The sequence below is a fragment of the Oryzias latipes genome, chromosome 3, assembly GCF_053564925.1.
Source record: "Oryzias latipes strain Hd-rR chromosome 3, Olatipes_Hd-rR_3.1".
NCBI classification, from domain to species: domain Eukaryota; kingdom Metazoa; phylum Chordata; class Actinopteri; order Beloniformes; family Adrianichthyidae; genus Oryzias; species Oryzias latipes.
This window is the reverse complement of record NC_136239.1, coordinates 6,926,885-6,947,182: the sequence shown is the minus strand read 5'-3', so window position 1 is coordinate 6,947,182 and position 20,298 is coordinate 6,926,885. Positions and strand designations below refer to the sequence as shown.

Genomic DNA, 20,298 nt, shown 5'->3' with positions numbered 1-20,298 from the left:
CAGTGTTTATCATTCTTCTTTGCGTTAACCAGTTGCAGAGCAAAGACACATCACTGTGAACTGCACAAACGAATGGGACGGCCTTCTTTTCCCAGCAGGAGGCAGTACCACTAGTATATTTTTATTTACAAATCTTTAGGTGGGTTACTGAAACACAGAAGCCTTCCCTCCCGCTCCCTACGATCAAATGACCTGTTGTTGCCGTCTGTCCCATTTGCCTGCACAGAACTAGGGAAGAAAGCTTTTGTTCATGCAGGTACCTTGGCCTGGAACATTTTACAAAAAGGTTGGAGACTAACTGAACTGCCATCATTACATGTCTTCAGGCCGAGCTCAAAGAAAAATAGAACTTCAAAAATATTGCAATCGTTTCTGTTAATCAGAATTTTATTATTTTAATCTTTCACTGTTTTATGAGCCAGTATTTTAGGTTTTAATGTTTAAATGTTTTATTGTCTCAATGTTTTAATGTAGCTGTAACCAACTGTGGCTGCCTTTTACCAGGACTCCCCTTCAAAGGAGGCTTGTACCGGTAATCTCAATGGGAATATCCTGTAAAATAAAAGGTCTAAAATAACAAATACAACTTTTACAAAAAAGCCTGTCCATATGGATTTAGTTCAAATGTTTAATGTTTGAACTAAATACAATTTTTAAAATAATTTTGTTCATCAATTGCCCCATTCTGAATGCTCTTCCTGTCACTACAGTTGAGTAGCCTACAGCTATCGGTCTCTCAGAAGACGTTTGTGTCGCGTCTTCTGGGCTCATGTGTTGCTCACCTGGATTTGCCGCTCCGTGTCTGGACCCGTCTTGCTTTGGGCTAAGATTTTGTTCTTGTAGACTGTCTTGTAAGCCTTCAGGTTCCTGCGATGACTTAGGATGTTCGACCATGCCCACATGTGACTGAGGTGGCGAATGTGAACCTCCATGATGCTGTTGATGCTGTACTTCCACCTGGCACAGGAGAAATGTGTATTGTCATGTGGGGTGGTACATTGGAGTGCTGGTTAGCAACAAACATGGCCTCGCTAAAGCGAGTGCAGATGATGGACGGATAAATGTAGCCATGTGTCTGAAACTACTGTCTCTGCTGACCAAGAATGATAACAGCTAGCTTCAGAAAGACTGTTGTCTTCCCAGAGGACCAAAACTGATCAGATTAGATGAGACATAATCCTCTATCACTTTTCTTATTGAGATTTGGTAGAATCTGACAGCTTTTCCTTGTGTCTTCCTTTGATAATCAATAGTTTGTGAATGTCTGTTTGTGATGCAGGCTTATGTTTATTATATTTCCAGGTGATCTGTTTGCTTCTCTGCACGTGTCTAAATAAAAATGCTGTTGACATAGAGGTTCACATCCTAGGAGAGAATGGACTAAAGGCCCAGATGAATCCAACTCACCAAATCCTGGCATTGTTGAGAACAGGGACATCAGGTCTAAACATCCTGTATGGAGCATTCTTCACCATGCGGTCAAAGGACTCCAGCAGCTCCACCATGTTCAGGTACTGCAAAGGACACAGAGAGGAGAGAGCGGTCTGGCCTGGCTCTAGCCACCCACAGCCTTCAGCACAGAGTCCTACCTACCTGTAGTTTTGTCATCTCAAAAGCAATGTTCTGGACCTCCAGGTGAAGATTGACCTTTGGGGAGCTCAACTCCAGCTCAGCGTTCGGGTTGATGCATATCTTAGCAAAGGCAAAAACCGGCCTGAAGACTGTAAAGAGAAACGGCCATTGAGGTGATTCCTCTGGACTTTTAGGGATTTGACAGGAAGCAGCATCACTGGGAAAGCCATTTGTTCCTAAAATACTTAACAAAAAACTACCATGCCTCTATCAGCCTGAACAACAGATGCAGCAGCAGGTTTATGAGGTCTGACAGGACTTAAACATGTTTGATCTTTCAGCAAATGCAGAATGATTTCATGATGAATCCAGTCTGATCTACTGTGGTCCTGCTCCAGAAAAACAAATACAAAAAAACAAAAACTCCTGCTTAGCCAACTATGAGTTTGTTGGGTCACATGAGATATGAGGGAGGTTAACCATCTGCTAACATGATAACTGGTGCAAACAAAGACTCACTGTACTGATAATGAGGCAACTCCTGCTCTTTGGTGCTGATCCCACGCTTCAGCTTGTCCTGCAGAGAGGAAGACAAGGAAGGTGGAGGCTGTGGTTTCCTCTGGTTCTACAGTTGACATGCCACAATCAGACTCACCACAATATTTTCCCATGATTCCTTGTAGAACATGACGCTGTTGACGTTCCAATAGGCACAGAGACATTCCAGACTACCCAGCTGGCAGGAACACAAAACATGTTAACATTAAAACAGCAGCAAAGAAAGCTGAGTCCGTCTCCTTCACCATGACCGCATCACTGCTGTGGGGATGAGTGAAATCATTTATTTAAGGCACTGTGGACATTTGTGCCAGAAAATCTTTCAGATCCTGTTCTGCTTTGACTTTGCAGCTGCTATAAAAGAAAATGCCTCAGTGAACCTGCAACAAACATGAAAATAGCGTTTCTGAGGAAAACAATAAACCTACTGTTTGTTTTACTTGTAAAGCAACAGTGGTATCCACTGAGGTAATGCTACGTTTTTTATTTAACTTAATATACGCAAATATGAGAGACTTTATGAAACTGTTTTACTATGGAGTGGATGGAATGAAGAACAAAGGAGGAGAAACCCTGAAGGAGGAGTTTGCTAAGACCTTCTGGAGGTGAAGAGTAAGCTAGAAGTTTAAGATGTGATGTTGAATGTTGTGAGTGGTTGCGACCCCCAGGTAGCAGAATGTGAGCTGGAGGAGAAGAAGAAATTATGGAGTGAGATGGACAAAGAGATCCAGGATATCTCTAGAGAAGAGAGAATGGTAATCGGAGCAGACGTTAACGGACATGTGGGTGAAGGAAACCACTGTGATGAGGAGGTGATGGAGAAGGTTGGTGTTGTGGGGCACGAATGCAAAAGGACAGAAGGTGGTGGACTATCTAAAAGGAATGGAAATGTCATTGGTGAAAAGAAAAGAGAGGAGCACAGAGTGACATACAGTATATGAGTGGAAGGAGGATAAGTCATGTTGGTTTCTTGTCTCTCAGATTACGATGCATCAGACTGCAGGTGAAAGAGGGAGAGGTGGATGTGTGCAGGTGAGGCAGAGAAACAAAGATGGAAGGATGTGCAGCAGGCTGGAGTGATGGAGGACAGGGATGGGATTGTGATGACAGGTTCCACAAGTGCGTTTGATTGCCCTTTGCTCCAGGTACAATATGTCATCATGTTCCCTTAAGGCAAAAAAACTCGGACGTTTGAAGCTGGACACTTAAGTTGAATCTTTATGGACTTGATGATCGATCCAATTCTGCTGTAATAGACGTTTTTCTGCATCATTTGCCTCAGGTCTTCAAAGCGCTGCAAGAAAGCAGGTGAGGTTCCTCACCTTGTAAATGATCTTTGCTGCTTCGTTTAAGATGCAAGACTTCCAGTTTTCATCTGTGGTCTAAAAGATAAAAACAAAACAAGTACAGGTAAGCAGCTCTTTCACCCGTGTGAGGTCATGAGTGCATGGCGGTAGAAGGTCGTACTTGCAGGCTCAGTTCCGACAGTGTGAGTCCTATGGACAGGGGGCGCTGTGGGTCTGACAGCTGAAACAGATCATTAAACAGGTCTACTGATGACTCACTGTTTCGACCCCAAAGCTGTGAGCATTACAGTCAGAACCTTGGTCAGTACTCACATCATCTTCATAGCGCAGGTGGATACTGCTGATCTTCACCTGCAGGTTTTTGATCACCTGAGTGGCCAGTTTTTCCACAAATGTGTCCTTCTTCTCTGCCTTAGGAGTGTCTGAAACAACCAGGAACTTTAAAAGGAGCGATCTAACACCTGAACGGGAGGGGGTGGGGGGTGTCTAAGACCTGGAGGTCTGTATCCTCAGAGAACCAAAATCTTCCAAAAAAGGTACAACACAGCGTTTACTAAAAAGAAGACGCTTTGTTCAACAACAATCTTTGGAATTTAATCTAGAATTTCAGACCAACGTTGTATCTGAGGGTGTCACTCATCCATCTATCCATCCACACATCCTTTTTATCTAACCGTATTAGCCATCCATCCATCAACACAGCCATGCTTCTATCCTAAATATCCCTAGATTCATCCATAAGCTCATACCTTCTGCCAATCCGTCCATAAACTCCTGCATTCATCTATCTGACCATCCAACCTTTCACCTAACTATCCCAACTATCAATCCATCAATACATCCAGAAAATCCTACATGCATCTGTCTTTCTCTCCATCCATCCATCTATCAACCACTTTATCCATCCAACCGGCAACTCTTACCTTCAACCATCCGCCCCTTCTATTCCCACAGCCCTTCACGTAACCATAACAACCATTCATCAAACACATCCCACCACCCATAAAACTATACCTTCATGTCATTCCATCCCTCCATCCATCTATACACTCCTTCATCCATGTGTTCCTTCATCCATCTACACCAGGGGTCCCAAACTCAATTTACCTGGGGGCCACTGAAGGCAGGGTCTAGCTCAGGCTGGGTCACAACTTTAACACACAACTTGTGCCAGTACATTTGTATGGAACATATACTATACTATCACTATACTCTACTATGAACCGTTTTCTGTACAAAATGCACTTATGAAACTCTCATTCAAATAATATGAAATACGTAAATAGAAAAAAATCAATGAGGAAATAAATAAGTAATACTCTCTGCTTATTTAGTGTTCTATATCTCCTGTTTCGGATTTAAACATTCTTATTAACTCAGTTCAGTTAACACTTTTGAATTATAACGATTAAACACAAAGACTCAAATTTTACAGTTCTGCAAGTCCATCAATGGTTCTTCTGATCACGGCTTCTCTTGTCTTCTTCTTACTGATGGACACTTATCTGCTTCCTCCCAAACAGCTGAGACCCTCAGTGTGGCTTGAAGATGATTGTCAGTAAATCTGGACTGGACTTGGACTTATTGAAATTTAAGGTGGAAAAGTTGGAGAGGATGTGCTCCCAATTTTAAGTCTGTGTTGAATGTTTTCTTTTCTTTTTACTTTATAAACCACAAATCAGTAAAGGAGAAACAAAAGTCAGTAACCATTTTTGGATTTTCTTTCTAATGACTTTTTCCAAATTTAAACACTGGTCACAAGTTATTGTTGAGCAGCCGGTCAGCCACTCCTATATTTTCATAGTTGCATTAAAACTGTGGTTCATAAAAGAACGGCCGCTGTTCACTGGAGATCAGAACAATGGATACCTGAGATCTGAGAAAGGCTCCAAAAACTGATGGAAATTCATGTTGGCGACACCAACTAAGTGCAGCCAAGATGCACAATAAGCGTGTTTGAGATCACCCAGGTGGACGCAACGCTGCACAGATCACCTGGTGTGTGACGTATGTCTTTGCTTTTGCTCCAACATCACCTGTCAATCATCACAAAAATATCACCAGAAAGGGGCGGGAGCAAGGCGCCAACCTATGCGAACACAGCTGGAAATATAGTACTGTGCTGACTGAAAGCTGCCCTGATGACTACAAAACAATGCATTATGGGAAACGTTGTCCTGACGGTTTTTGTAGTTGAGTGAACAATTAAAATCATTTAAAATACCTATTGATTAAAAAAAGTCTACCGGTACATACATTACCAAACATTAAAATAAATATAGAAGATATAATAACACAGATCATACTAAGGGGAAGAGGCATATCAAAACTAAATTGAATGTTAAGCACAACGTCCTGTTCTCAAACACGTCCATCGTTGCATTTTCCTCACGTATTTTAAGTCTGTCTAAGACTACATGTCGTTCCTCGCACGTGTTTAAATTTCAAGCCCCATTAGCTGTCATGCATGTAGGTGTGGAACATTTATTCTCCTCAGCGACCCATCTCCTGGGGGAGCGGTGGGCTGCAGTCACAGCCGCGCACGAGAACCCTTCAATGTCACGCCCCCAAGAGTCATATACCCCACTGTGATTGGTTGGTTAGTCAGCTCCGCGCACAACACTGATTAAGTGTCATTTATATAAACTGGCGGGACGGACTAATATTAAACTTTTATAATAAGGCGGGGGCCGCAAGTTTGAGACCCCTGATCTACACATATGTCCATCCATTTATCCATTTAGTCATCCAGCCCTCAATTCTTCCATTTGTCCAGTCATTCATCCATCCATCCATCTATATATCCCCTTATCCATCATTCTCTCACATCATCTATCCATCCATTAATCCTCCACAGTCATCTGTCCATTCATCAAAATACATCTCCATCTAGTAATGTCTTCATCCATGCAATCATAAGCTTGAAACTCACCTGCTTTGCTTTCATGGCGTTTCAACTTCTTCAAACCTTTTTTATGCTTTTTGAGTTTTTTACGTCCTTTTTGGACTTTGGCAGCATTAAAGAGAGACACAGCAGCAGTTAGAGACAGAGAAGCCCAAAACAGAGAGAGACAGCAGAGAAGCAGCAGCACCCTCTCATTCTCCTGACAATTTACACTTAGTTTTCAGGGACACACGGAAGAACCAGCGACTCTTTATTTCACTCATCAACACCCCATCCCCCCCGCCGCCGACCCCCACCCCCACGTTTCAAAGGATAAATTTCCCATTTTAACCAACCACAGTAGCTGTAACACAAATACGTGTCTTGTTTTAACCCCCCTCAAAATGTTATAATTCAGCATATTTCTTATCCCTTTGTTGTACTTTTAATAAAGAATTTACAGTGTATGTCCTGTAATATATATATATATATATATATATATATATATATATATATACACGCATATATATACACACACACACATATATATATATATATATATATATATATATATATATATATATATATATATATATATATATATATATATATATAAATAAATATATAGGACTTTTATGTTAGTATCGTACGAGAATAAAAGTTTGGTGTCTAACCCTGAAATAAAATGTTTACCAGTGCAGTGAACTGAATGTGGTATTTGAATGTGGTATTGTGCCTGATAAGGCTCCTCCCTGCTTCTCGTCAGCTTTCAGTTGCGTCTGCATGTATGACGACAGCTGATACTTTTTGGTCCTAAACAGATGCAGATGCTGGGCCCAGTTAGGAGTTCGGGGCTGAGGTGTGTGTAGGTTTTTGTGTATTTTACCCTTGCCGGGCTCCTTGTAAACAACACTTTCCAGATCGAAGAGCACATCTCCAGTGTTAGACGCTGACAGCAAACGCAGCATGAATAGGAAGAACAGCAAGTTAGAGCACGTATCCACACACACACACTAGCAAGACAAGATGTGGTCACCCATGTTTCCTGAAACTGATCTGCAAAGATCGCTTTGACAGTTCCTGATCCATTGTGCTGATGTGACTGAACCTGCTTCGTCTCTTCAGCTAAAGACCTCACATTTCCTGCTGATCTACAGAGACTTTTCGTTCCTTTCCTTTGAGTAGTTTGATCAGTAGATGACAGGGGTGTAATGATTCATTTCAACAACAATTCGATTCACATCATAATTTCTGGTTGCTCATACGATTGAGTCAATTTTGGTTCATTTGGAACGATCTAATTCACTGACCTAAACTGGATTATTTACATTTTCAAAATCTCTAAGTTTCATTCCAATCATCTGCTGATATATTGTCAAAGCGTTCCCAATGGTCTTTGCATCATAGTTATGCCGATTTTAGCCAAAATATAAAAACCTATGTCGTTTTGTAGGAGAGATTCTGCAGAGCAGCAGAAATTAATCTCTGAAATGTGGGCGGGACTGTTGAAGGAGCGTAAGCCTGCACCACATTTCCCCATCATCCCTTTGATAACACTCTCTCCCATTAGCTTACAGCCCCTCACAACCCCAACCTAACATTAGCTGTGCAAGAAAATGGCAAGTAATATCAGAGCTATCCAGAGATACAGTTTTGATCCAGGATCCAGATCAGACGAGGAAAACAAAGACGTTCAGGGATCTATCTGTCTGCAAGTGAATGCATCAGAATGGAGCAGAGCAGGGGGGTTGTGACTAACGATTGTAGTATGTACGTAACCACTACAAGCTTTTTCAAACATTTTCTTTAGGTGTAGGTGTCTTAACTTTCATGTCCTCCATCATGAGAAACATGCTACAGGAACATGTTAGAGACACCATAAACACAATTTTCATTAAAGTGGGTCTTTAATCAATATGTCAGGGGTTCTAATGGTTCTGCTCCTGTCATCTTCTCTCCGTCACTGCAGTAAGTGGGCAGCGCAAAGGGAATTAGTAAAGGCGTGGCTGAGCCTGGGATTGATTTACACTACTACTGACATGAGCCCAGGGACGTCCAATCCCAGACCTGGAAGGCTGATGTTCTGTTTGGTTTTCCGATGAGTCGGCCCACCTGCTGCTGATCACCTGGATCAGGTGTGTTCTACCACTTAGAAGTAGCAAGGACCAGAATAAATGGTAAAACATCAGGATAAGGGGTCTCCATGTCACCTATTGGACACCCTCGTATGAGTGTATACAATTTTAGCATTTCTCAGACAAAACACTTGACTGTTACAGGTCTGCACCACACATAGACTATGTGAGTCTGAAAAAAAAGTGACTTTTCAGAGGCTGCTGTCAGTCTGAGCTAAAGGTCAGGAAAAGCACACTATCAAGCATCCACAAGCTGAAAAAAGACCGAAAAGAAGGAAGACAGAAAAGCATAAAAGTGAAGCAGGTTAACTGGACTCACTTCTGCTGGTGGCCACCTGCAGCACCTCCTCGATGCGCCGCAGCTCCTTTTGCTTCGCCTCCTGCTGATAGCGCTCCTCCTTCGCTGCATCGTACTTCACAGCTGAGGAGACAGTAAAACAGCAACAAGTGAACATGACATGAAGACAAGAAAAGAACTCATAGACTGGTTCTCAAGCTCAGCCTTTAGCTTGTAAAGAGCTTTTGCTGCCGTTTAGGAAGGAAGACTCTACGAAGCAGCAGAACCTTCACACTGGATCAGTCATGGCCTGGATTAACAATGACCAACACCAGTGCTGCAGAGGTACAGGGAGGAAAGTGGATGGCCATTGATGGAAGAAGGACGGGAGAAAGAAGTGTTTGTCAGAAAAGACAGGAAACGAAAGCCAAGATGAGAAGAATAGAGTAATAGAGTTCTGGTTTCATTTTGAAAAGAAGGGAGACGTGCAGATAATTTATAGAGGAATAAAGATGATGAGTCATAATGAAATATGAGAAAGAGGAAGCCAGACTGATGTCAGAAGGATATTTGTGCAGAACAGTTTGGTTTCACGCAGAGACAGATGCAATCTTTGCTTTGAGGAGGTTTCTGGAGAATAACAGAGAAGCTGCATTGCATCTTTCTAGCTCTAGAGAAAGTCTATTACAGGATCCAGAGAGAAGAACTGTGGTTTGGAGGAGGAAGTCTGGAGCAGCAGAGAAGAACGCTGGAGATGCTCAGGACATGGACGAGAGCTGGAGGACAGTGGTGAGATGTTCTGTAAGTGTGACAGAGGAGGTCAAGGTGGAGGTGGGACCGCACCAAAGAAGGGATAAAGGAATGAAGAGGAACTCAAGTGCAACGGTGAGGTTCCAGGGAGCAGAAGTGAATAAAGATAATCGGCAAATGAGCGGGACACAGTGAAACAGGATATGATAAAGTTCTCTTTGTGAGTGAGAAAGGGGAAAAGGATCAGGATTTAATGTCTGAGAAGCAGCTCATGCTCAGGTTTTGGAGAGAAAGATAGGAATGTCAGACTGCACTTAGCATTTTGACAGTACTGCATGAGATATGCAGTACAAGAGAACGAATAGAAGAATCTATAGAAGCTTTACAAACACTAAAATTACATTACTGGTTGTTTTTTTAAAAGCAAGTTTGAAAATAATCAAGAATTTTCTATTTTAGTCAATGTCACTTTTAAATTGAATGTAAGACATTTATCTCAACATTTTATGCATGACATAAAAACTTGTTTTATGATAGATTTACATTTTTATGGAAATAAATGTAAATTCTTAATCTATTCTTTATGTTTATAAAAGTAGAAGAAAACATATAGAAAGGTAAAGAACTGTTTAGCACTTAAGCCTTTTAGCAAGCATTAACCACGTCAATAAATGTGCAGATCCAGTTGAGAAGAACGGATTCCATGAGTGGCGTTAGCAGACACTGATTTAGAGGGTGTAGCTTACTGGCTCCAGGAACCACCAGCAGGTACAGCCCTTCCATGGAGGCAACCACCGCTTCATTGTAGAGGTTCTTCCACGGGATCTTCAGGGTCAGCCTCGCTGAAACACATACAAGTTTTAGAGCTGCCCCCTGGAGCCGACCTGTGATGATGTCACTATGACATCAGCAGGCTCATGCTCTGCAGGAACCACCTTCAGTGGATCAACACTTTTGCCCTCTGAACCCCCAGGAGCACGACTAAGGCATCTGGAGGAGACATGACGACATGAAAATGGAGCAGATCCTGTTGGACCACCTGGGTTTGGATTTCCAGGAACTACCCTTCTCTGTTTTTTACCACAAACCTTTTCTTCAAAGGTAGTGAGTATTGTTATCCTCTCCAGACCTTATTTGAAACTATAAATATTTTTTCCTCCAAAAGATCAGTGGCTAAAATAAAGACAGGTATGAATGGTAAAAACTGGTCCACACAAGTGGTTTTTCAGAAATGTTTACACTGGATGCCATTCCTGACACAACACTGTATTTTATCCAGGCTAGGAACCGGCGCAGGGAGACTCAAGGACCCACAGTGGGTGAAGCACATCGCACCCACTGGGAATCAAACCCTGGTTTCCTTTGCACCAGACATACAAGCAACCAACTGCGCCATCCAGGCACTCATTAAAAAGTTTCATCTCTGTGTTCCTTAGATCAGCGGTCCCCAACCCCGGGCCATGGACCGGTACCGGTCCGCCCATTTAGCCCATGGTATCCAGTGTGAACATCATGGGCTAAGTGGGCGTTCTCGAACGTGCGTCAAATGACGGGTGTGTATGTAGCTTGAGAGTTTGGAAAAGTGCATATAAATCCAATGCATTATTTTTTCATTTTTTTAAATGAACGCACTAATTTGTCTGTCATGAATTAGTCGCAATTAATGCAACAACTTGACAGCCCTTGTTTTAGTTTTGGTATATGAACTATGCAGGATCTACAGGTACAAAAAGTGTCTGAAGGATGTTGTTCGTTACAGTGAATGGTTCAGCGTCTGTGTTAAAGCAAGCAGACAGTTGGGTTGATGTGGGGTGTTAATAAATGCCCCTGTGTGTCTATTTCAACTCGTAGAAACAAAAGATGAGTCCTTGCTCTGACTTGGCCCTAAAACCTCAAAAGGTACACAGTTATGGAAAACATTACTCACCAATCTGACCAGCCTTCACCTTGAAGGGAATATCAAACTCGCTCTGGAACACAAACACATCAAAGCCGCTTCAGTTTTAACAAACATTAAAAAAAGTCAATGCAAGAAACAGCGCACTGTTTGAACTCTGATCTCCGGTGGATCTTCAGTGTCTGGTCTGGATGAGGAAAGAGAACAAACCTCAATGCTCTGATGAAGATCATGTTTGTTTACGTTTCAGATTCCAGTCTGAGCAGGAATTAAAGAATGGGATCTGGGCTGAACACTGTCAAAATCCCTAGTCTCAGGAGAAAAAGATGCCTGATCTGAAGGGAACCAGACCTGTCCAAAACCCAACATAACAGGTCTGACACAGGAGTGCTGAGCAGTCATGTAATGTCTGACGAGCAGGGAATGGAGGGGGTAAGGATCCAGGGGGGTTGTTTTAGAAATATCACATGATCGGGGGGGAAATTTATGTGATGGTTTGTGTGTAGAGAGGGTGAACAGGCTTTTGTTCAAGAATAAAAAAGGACTTTGTTGACCAAAAGGAAGTTCTTTATTTTGGCGTAGTACAAACCATGAACCTGGTCAAGGCTTTAGTGATGTTCAGGACTTACCAGAGCATTTTCTTTCACCTTCAGGTTCTCCAGGACAACATTTCCTGTAAAAAACAGGAGCAAAATGAGTGAGAACATCAACCCCCCCCCCCCCCAGAGGTTAGACAATAAAGAGGGACTGATCATCACTGAGTATGTGCGCTCCTCTCTAAAACTGTTGACACACGACTCCAACGTGATTCTGCAGCTTTGTGGGAGAGAACAAAGGAAACAACGACCTCCAAGTCCTGCTTTTCCTCTTGCTTCTCACTTTGTTTCTGGAGTTTTTGTGATGCATTTAGAGTTTTTGCGAAAGGCAGAAGCCTTTAAACATGACACCCAGAGTGGATATTAGCAGCGTGTGCAGAAATGTTATAACCAGCGCGTTTTAATTCCCACTGAATAGACAAAGACCTAAATAAACACATTCCTTCCAGGGGACAAAACAACCTGGGAGAACACTTCAAAGTGCTAGCAAGAAACTTTAGCATCATGCACTTTTTCTGCAGGTTCTAAACAGGTGCATACTGTTTCTGCTGACAAATAACTTCACAAACTGGATGTGAAGCAATATCAGCTCAGTCTCCACATTCCAATACTAATTCCAGCTGTTCGGGTGATAACAGCCAGGTGTCCAATCAGGGAACTGAGACCAAAATGCTGAGCTTTTTCATTCAAACAGCAAATCTGTTTGGAGCTTCTTGGACCTCCTTTTAGTTCTCCTAGCTGCTGAAGCACTGCTGTTGGTGACTCGATGGTACATGTGTTCAGAGATGTATGCCAACAGGGGATTTTCCATGAGCAGCGAGAAGGCGGGGCCTAAAGTGAGGGAGGCAGTACGAAGAATGTGGGCTGACAGGTTGAACTAGGATGTTCATGCATGTAGCACATGAACACACTAACAGTTGAGCGATTGGTTTCTATTTTACTGTTAACGAACACTTCACTGTCAGTTTAGACAGATGAGTCAGGTTCTATTGCTTTGATATTCTAAGGGGAAAGTGTCTGAATCTGCAATTTTGGCGTTTGATATAAACGATCATGTCTATGGTGTCAATTCAGCGCCTAAAGTATTGGGTAAAACCGCAAATCCAAATGCATAAATTGAAAACCAAAACCCACAATTTGCAACCAAAAGCTATAACCCAAAGCACAATCATGTTTCTCAGCTACCGATTTGTTTTCTCATCATTCTGAAGTCGTCCATTTGAGTTGCGCTTTTATTTTGAAATGCTTTTTTTTGAGTCGCGCTTTTATTTTTTTGAGTTGCGCTTTTATTTTTTGCGGTTTGATTCTAAAACCTGTCGACACGTAAAATCAGCGTCACGTCAGTCAAGGGGAGGGGAGGCGGGACATCCCTGATATCCAGAAGCTCATTGGCTACCGAATGACTCAGAGTCTTATGTCAACAGACCAGTTTTGAAGTTAACAGTAAGTTTTTCATGTTTTTCAAATCTTTTACTATATTAAAAGATCAAACGTGTACTTTATGTAATCGGAGGACGCCAGCACAGTCAGATGAGCTCCACCAATAGCTGCTACTGAAAAAAGATGTTAAAAAGATGTTGCATGAAAAACTAATCGCCATTCATTATAAACAATGTTCTCCAATGTTAGCATGCTAGCTAGAACAGAAGACACCCTTCCCTTTTTACGTCACAGTTCATCTTTCCCAGTTTAGCTTGTTCTTTTCGAGCGATCATGCTGCCTTTTTTAAACAGTACACCCCTGTTCTGTGTCCTGATTGGCTGGAGATCTTGTCAATCAATCTCAGGCTGTGTCTCCTATACAGAAATGCAGAGCTCCTTCAGATCAGAAATCTGTGATCGATCAGATCTTTGTTTTCACTCTAAGATCCTGAACCTAATTTCTATGAAGGTGTGATAATTTAAACAAGAGAAAAGTGTGAAAATGTTCATGGGTGTCTGAGAAAAGTGTAGAAAGTATGTAGTGAGGAGTTTTTCTGCCATAAACGTCTGTAATCAGACACCGTGGATTTCACCCATCGTGGTTCTTTTTAGAACGTAACTCCTGCAATAAACGAGAGAACTCTGTACTGGTGAAAAGGTAACGCAGATACATGCTTAGCTGCAACAGAAGACATTGACATTTCCTTTTTCATTATTACTGGATGAGAAACAGACACGCAGGACACAGCGCAGCTGCACAAACTGAGACGTGAGGAGCTGCAGCCCTCAAAGTCTTATTTAGGATTATGACAGAAGAGGATTGAGCATTTATTGTTTTTTTTAATGTATCAGTATATTTTTCCTGAATTTTTGTCTTTGAAAATCATAGAGAGTGTTATTTGGTCATTGTTTTATTTCATAAGTAATGTTATATATTTTAATAAAAGTGTTGTGTATGAATGAAACTTTATTCATACAGCACTTTACAACTCCTTGAAGGTACCAAAGGGCTTCACAATAAAAAGAGATCTAAAATGGGAACAAAAGTTTTAAACTAAAAACTCTAGAATATTCTGTTTTAGAATATTATTTTCAACCCAGTTGTTTTCATCTACATTCCATGTTATATCATCCTCACTCCACACATCTGCTCCTGGTCCGGCCCTTCCATTGAATTTTAGAACCCAATGTGGCCCGTGAGTTAAAATAATTGCCAACCCCTGGTCGACAGTAACCAGAATAAAGAACCTTAAAAGAGGTTAAGTCTCCGTGCCTCACTGTGGGAAAGGGACAATACAATATTGTATGGCTCTTTCGAAATTACATTTAAAAATATGTGCCGTTTGTGGCTCTTTCAGCCAAAAAAGTTCCCTACCCCTGGTGTAGAGTGTTCTATCCATGTCTTTAAAAGAAATATTCTCTGTAGGACAAATATGTTCTTGTTTGTATCTTATATGCTGTTACCTGCTGTTGAATGAATGTGGAAATATTCAGTTATTCCAATCGTACAGCTGACTCCAAAGGAGTCTGTGCCTCACCAGCCATCAACTCACCGCACGTGGACGTACAAGTCAGGTGTGCACCAAGGTTATAATAGTTTCTGATTTTTCATTAGTTTTAGTTTTTATTTCGTTTTGAATTTTTGTTTTTAAATTTATTTAGTTTTAATTAGTTTTTAGAGGCAGCTTTACTAGTTTTTATTAGTTTTTATTTTTTGAAATTGATTCGTTTTAGTTTAGTTTTTATTAGTTTTAGTGTTAGTTTTAGTTTTTTCTTTTTTTTTTTTTGTAAATTAGGATATTTGTCAGGTGCATGATTCAAAATCACCAGAATAAGTATTGTATAATAAAAACTCAATCAAAGATACATTTTGAAACACTTATTCAGAGGACACAAGGACAACCATCCTTAAATCAAAATACAACAGCCGATAACAGCATTACGTTACCTGCTCTCGCTTCTTTTTCGGTGGAGGGCGGGCGACAGGCTAGCTTGTCTAGGTCCTGTTGATTTGCGTTTTTGTGTGCGCTTGTAAATGTACTTTTATATTCGTAGGGTTTTTCCCTTTGAGGAGCGTTCCACAAATTTTGTCTCCTACTTCGACTACAAGGCACTTACTTTAGTTTTCGACGCCGTTATATTCAAAAAAGTCCCAAATAGGACTCTCCCGCTTTCTCCCAACTTTTAATGCAGCCATCACGCTCATGTAAATGTCTATGACCACGCTAGCCGGCAGTGTCTGACAGACATCATGTAACGTCACAGACAACGTGATGCCGTAGGGGTCAAATACACAGTAAAACCAGCAGCGTGAAGTAAATAGATTTTATTTCAACCCAAAAGACTTATGTATTAACAAAGACGAAAACTAAGTATTTTTTGGGGTTAATATTATTTAGTTTCAGTTTGTTTTATTCACACAACAAACACTTTTAGTTAGTTTTCGTTTTTTTAAAAACTTTCGTTTTTATTTTTATTTCAGTTAACGAAAATGTTTTTTCAGTTCTAGTTTTAGTTTTTTCGTTCGTTTTCGTTAAATATAATAACCTTGGTGTGCACATACAGGTCTGGTGTGGACGTACAGATCAGGTGTGGACGTACAGATCAGGTGTGGACGTACAGGTCAGGTGTGGACGTACAGGTCAGGTGTGGGCATTCAGGTTTGGACATACAGGTCTGGTGTGGGCATTCAGGTGTGGACATACAGGTCAGGTTTGGACAAAAGTCAGGTGTGGACATAAAGGTCTGGTGTGGACATACAGGTCTGGTGTGGGCATTCAGGTCAGGTGTGGACAAAGGTCAGGTTTGGACAAAGGTCCGGTGTGGACATACAGGTCTGGTGTGGACATACAGGTCTGGTGAGGACATACAGGTCTGGTGAGGACATACAGGTCTGGTGAGGACATACAGGTCAGGTGTGGGCGTACAGGTCAGATGTGGACATACAGGTCAGGTATTGGCACACAAGTCAGGTGTGGACATACAGGTCAGGTGTGGACAAAGGTCAGGTGTGGACAAAGGTCAGGTTTGGACAAAGGTCAGGTGTGGACGTACAGGTCTGGTGTGGACATACAGGTCTGGTGTGGACGTACAGGTCTGGTGTGGACATACAGGTCTGGTGAGGACATACAGGTCTGGTGAGGACATACAGGTCAGGTGTGGACATACAAGTCAGGTGTGGACATACAGGTCAGGTTTTGGCACACAGATCAGGTGTGGGCGTACAGGTCAGATGTGGACATACAGGTCAGGTATTGGCACACAAGTCAGGTGTGGACATACAGGTCAGGTGTGGACATACAGGTCAGGTATTGGCACACAAGTCAGATATGGACATACAAGTTTGGTGTGGACGTACAGGTCAGGTGTGGACGTACAGGTCAGGTGTGGACGTACAGGTCAGGTGTGGACGTACAGGTCAGGTGTGGACATACAGGTCAGGTGTGGACATACAGGTCAGGTATTGGCACACAAGTCAGATATGGACATACAGGTTTGGTGTGGACGTACAGGTCAGGTGTGGACGTACAGGTCAGGTATTGGCACACAAGTCAGATATGGACATACAGCAGGGCTCGACATAGCCATTTGTCCGCTGGCCCGGTCCTGTTTTTCGAGCAGTACGGACCACAAGACTTTATTTTTTACTTGTCCGCTCGGGCCACTAAAATATCTAACAATTAATACATTTTTCACCTTTTACAGTAAAGTATATTTTGCGAAAACGTGTAGATTTACCTCGTCTTTATAATTCACGTTTTCTGCTAGTCCTGTGTTCAGACTTCAAGGGTTTCTATGGGAAACCTTTTATCACTCTTCTCCTCCTCTCCCGCCTGCGCGCGCTGCTGTAACTGCCGAGCACCACGCGGCACGCGCTCACTCAATTTTTTTTCCAAACTTTATTGAATGTAACAATTCAATACTAAACAATGTTAAACAGCAACAACGAAGGAACAAGCCAGTGGGTTATTATTACATTTTAGGCAGATATATTTAAACTGACACACATATCAGCGCGCCCCCTGGTGGTTTTTCACCGCGATGATCATAAATCCAACACCGTCACTGAAGAGAGACTGAAGCATCTCAGAGATGTGGAAGACATGGCAGGAATAGATAGGAATATGTTAGATGGAGTGACGGGTGGAATTAGTGCTATGGACAGCAAGATATTTAATGAATGCATTAAAGATGAAACTGTATGCACTAAGCTTTAAGCTGAATGTCAAAGAATCAAAGGCAACTCAAAATACCTGGATCTCAGACTCAAATGGAGTATAAGGTCAAACTACTTAATTTTGTTTTTCTTTACAACACTGAAAGCAGTAAGTATTTCTAGTTAGCTGAATGATCTCAGTAATTTAATTGTATTTAATTTTTCAATTATTTAATTTAATTAGGTAACTAAAGTAACTAAAAAGTAAATGTAACTTTGCAACAGTAACAAAAAGCAGAACCTTAAGGCAGTCAGGGCAAAAAAGTCAATAAAAATTCTTAACTATTGATTAGGAACAAATGTGAAATAGCAGTGATTAGAAGCAGCATGAAAACTTCTTAACTAGTGTTTCCTACTACACTGCAGTGCTCTCTTCAAAACATCTGAAACAGACAAGAGCAGATTTAAATTTGATATGCTCTATTTTTAGTCATTGAAAAGTGTATAAATAAGTGCTAGATGTCACCAGAATGCACCAAATTGCACCATATTAAAATTTTCCAGGGGGGCATGCCCCCGGACCCCCCTAAAGTTGCAAGCACCTGCGGAGCGGCGGGTCTCGCTGTGCGCGGTGTCGGGCCAGTAACTTTCAAAAATTACTGGCCCTGTGGGCCAGTGCAAATTTCTGGGCTATGTCAACCCCTGTACAGGTTTGGTGTGGACGTACAGGTCAGGTGTGGACGTACAGGTCAGGTATGGACGTACAGATCAGGTGTGGACGTACAGATCAGGTGTGGACGTACAGGTCAGGTGTGGGCATTCAGGTGTGGACATACAGGTCAGGTTTGGACAAAGGTCAGGTGTGGACATACAGTTCAGGTGTGGACATACAGGTCTGGTGTGGGCATTCAGGTCAGGTGTGGGCATTCAGGTCAGGTGTGGACAAAGGTCAGGTTTGGACAAAGGTCAGGTGTGGACAAAGGTCAGGTGTGGACAAAGGTCAGGTTTGGACAAAGGTCTGGTGTGGACATACAGGTCTGGTGTGGACATACAGATCAAGTGTGGACGTACAGGTCAAGTGTGGGCATTCAGGTCAAGTGTGGACAAAGGTCAGGTGTGGACAAAGGTCAGGTGTGGACAAAGGTCAGGTGTGGACGTACAGGTCTGGTGTGGACATACAGGTCTGGTTGGACATACAGGTCTGGTGAGGACATACAGGTCAGGTGTGGACATACAAGTCAGGTTTTGGCACACAGATCAGGTGTGGGCGTACAGGTCAGATGTGGACATACAGGTCAGGTATTGGCACACAAGTCAGGTGTGGACATACAGGTCAGGTTTTGGCACACAGATCAGGTGTGGGCGTACAGGTCAGATGTGGACATACAGGTCAGGTATTGGCACACAAGTCAGGTGTGGACATACAGGTCAGGTGTGGACGTACAGGTCAGGTGTGGACGTACAGGTCAGGTTTTGGCACACAGATCAGGTGTGGACATACAGGTCAGGTGTGGACATACAGGTCAGGTACTGGCACACAAGTCAGATATGGACATACAGGTTTAGTGTGGACGTACAGGTCAGGTGTGGACGTACAGGTCAGGTATGGACGTACAGATCAGGTGTGGACGTACAGATCAGGTGTGGACGTACAGGTCAGGTGTGGGCATTCAGGTGTGGACATACAGGTCAGGTTTGGACAAAGGTCAGGTGTGGACATACAGTTCAGGTGTGGACATACAGGTCTGGTGTGGGCATTCAGGTCAGGTGTGGGCATTCAGGTCAGGTTTGGACAAAGGTCAGGTGTGGACATACAGGTCTGGTGTGGACATACAGGTCTGGTGTGGACATACAGGTCTGGTGTGGACATACAGATCAGGTGTGGACGTACAGGTCAAGTGTGGGCATTCAGGTCAAGTTTGGACAAAGGTCAGGTGTGGACAAAGGTCAGGTTTGGACAAAGGTCAGGTGTGGACGTACAGGTCTGGTGTGGACATACAGGTCTGGTGTGGACATACAAGTCAGGTTTTGGCACACAGATCAGGTGTGGGCGTACAGGTCAGATGTGGACATACAGGTCAGGTATTGGCACACAAGTCAGGTGTGGACATACAGGTCAGGTGTGGACGTACAGGTCAGGTGTGGACGTACAGGTCAGGTGTGGACGTACAGGTCAGGTGTGGACGTACAGGTCAGGTTTTGGCACACAGATCAGGTGTGGACATACAGGTCTGGTGTGGACATACAGGTCAGGTACTGGCACACAAGTCAGATATGGACATACAGGTTTGGTGTGGACGTACAGGTCAGGTGTGGACGTACAGGTCAGGTGTGGACGTACAGGTCAGGTGTGGACATACAGGTCAGGTGTGGACATACAGGTCAGGTGTGGACGTACAGGTCTGGTGTGGACGTACAGGTCTGGTGTGGACGTACAGGTCAGGTGTGGACGTACAGGTCTGGTGTGGACATACAGATAACCCCAGGCCAGATAACTAACCACAGAGCAGGCCACAGCCCTTATTGGAGCAGCGTGGCTGCGCGTGCTTTGTGCTGATAAGGCGCAGGCGCACTTTCCCTGCATCACATCTCTGAGCGTGTGACGTGTAATCCAAACACCGTGTTTACCCGCCTGACCTGCACGCGGACACGAACCCTCTCTCAGTTCCTCTTGGACCCCCACCCTGCTGGACATGTCCCGCCGCCTCCAGCGGTCAGAATGACAGCCATCACTTCCGGGGCTCC

The 20,298-nt window shown here is 42.9% G+C and overlaps 1 protein-coding gene across 8 annotated transcripts in view; it reads right to left on the bottom strand.

Annotated features, from left to right (window-relative positions):
• Positions 1-20,298, bottom strand: part of vps13c (vacuolar protein sorting 13 homolog C) — a 78,856-nt gene that overhangs the window by 57,896 nt on the left and 662 nt on the right. For 5 of the 8 annotated variants that reach the window (XR_013654794.1, XM_078944186.1, XM_078944189.1 and 2 more), the window contains exons 2-15: positions 12,010-12,053; positions 11,411-11,453; positions 10,230-10,325; positions 8,776-8,877; positions 7,208-7,270; positions 6,370-6,444; positions 3,750-3,859; positions 3,598-3,657; positions 3,453-3,512; positions 2,228-2,308; positions 2,092-2,149; positions 1,594-1,721; positions 1,408-1,514; positions 783-957 (exon numbers count right to left, since the gene is read on the bottom strand). Coding sequence is in view for 7 of the 8 variants with exons in the window: in XM_078944186.1 (XP_078800312.1) it covers positions 783-957; positions 1,408-1,514; positions 1,594-1,721; positions 2,092-2,149; positions 2,228-2,308; positions 3,453-3,512; positions 3,598-3,657; positions 3,750-3,859; positions 6,370-6,444; positions 7,208-7,270; positions 8,776-8,877; positions 10,230-10,325; positions 11,411-11,453; positions 12,010-12,053 (1,202 nt within the window). In the remaining variant the exon portion in view is untranslated. The remainder of the gene's footprint in view (positions 1-782; positions 958-1,407; positions 1,515-1,593; positions 1,722-2,091; positions 2,150-2,227; positions 2,309-3,452; positions 3,513-3,597; positions 3,658-3,749; positions 3,860-6,369; positions 6,445-7,207; positions 7,271-8,775; positions 8,878-10,229; positions 10,326-11,410; positions 11,454-12,009; positions 12,054-20,298) is intronic. The other 3 variants (XM_078944188.1, XM_078944190.1, XM_078944187.1) reach the window with 2 other exon arrangements.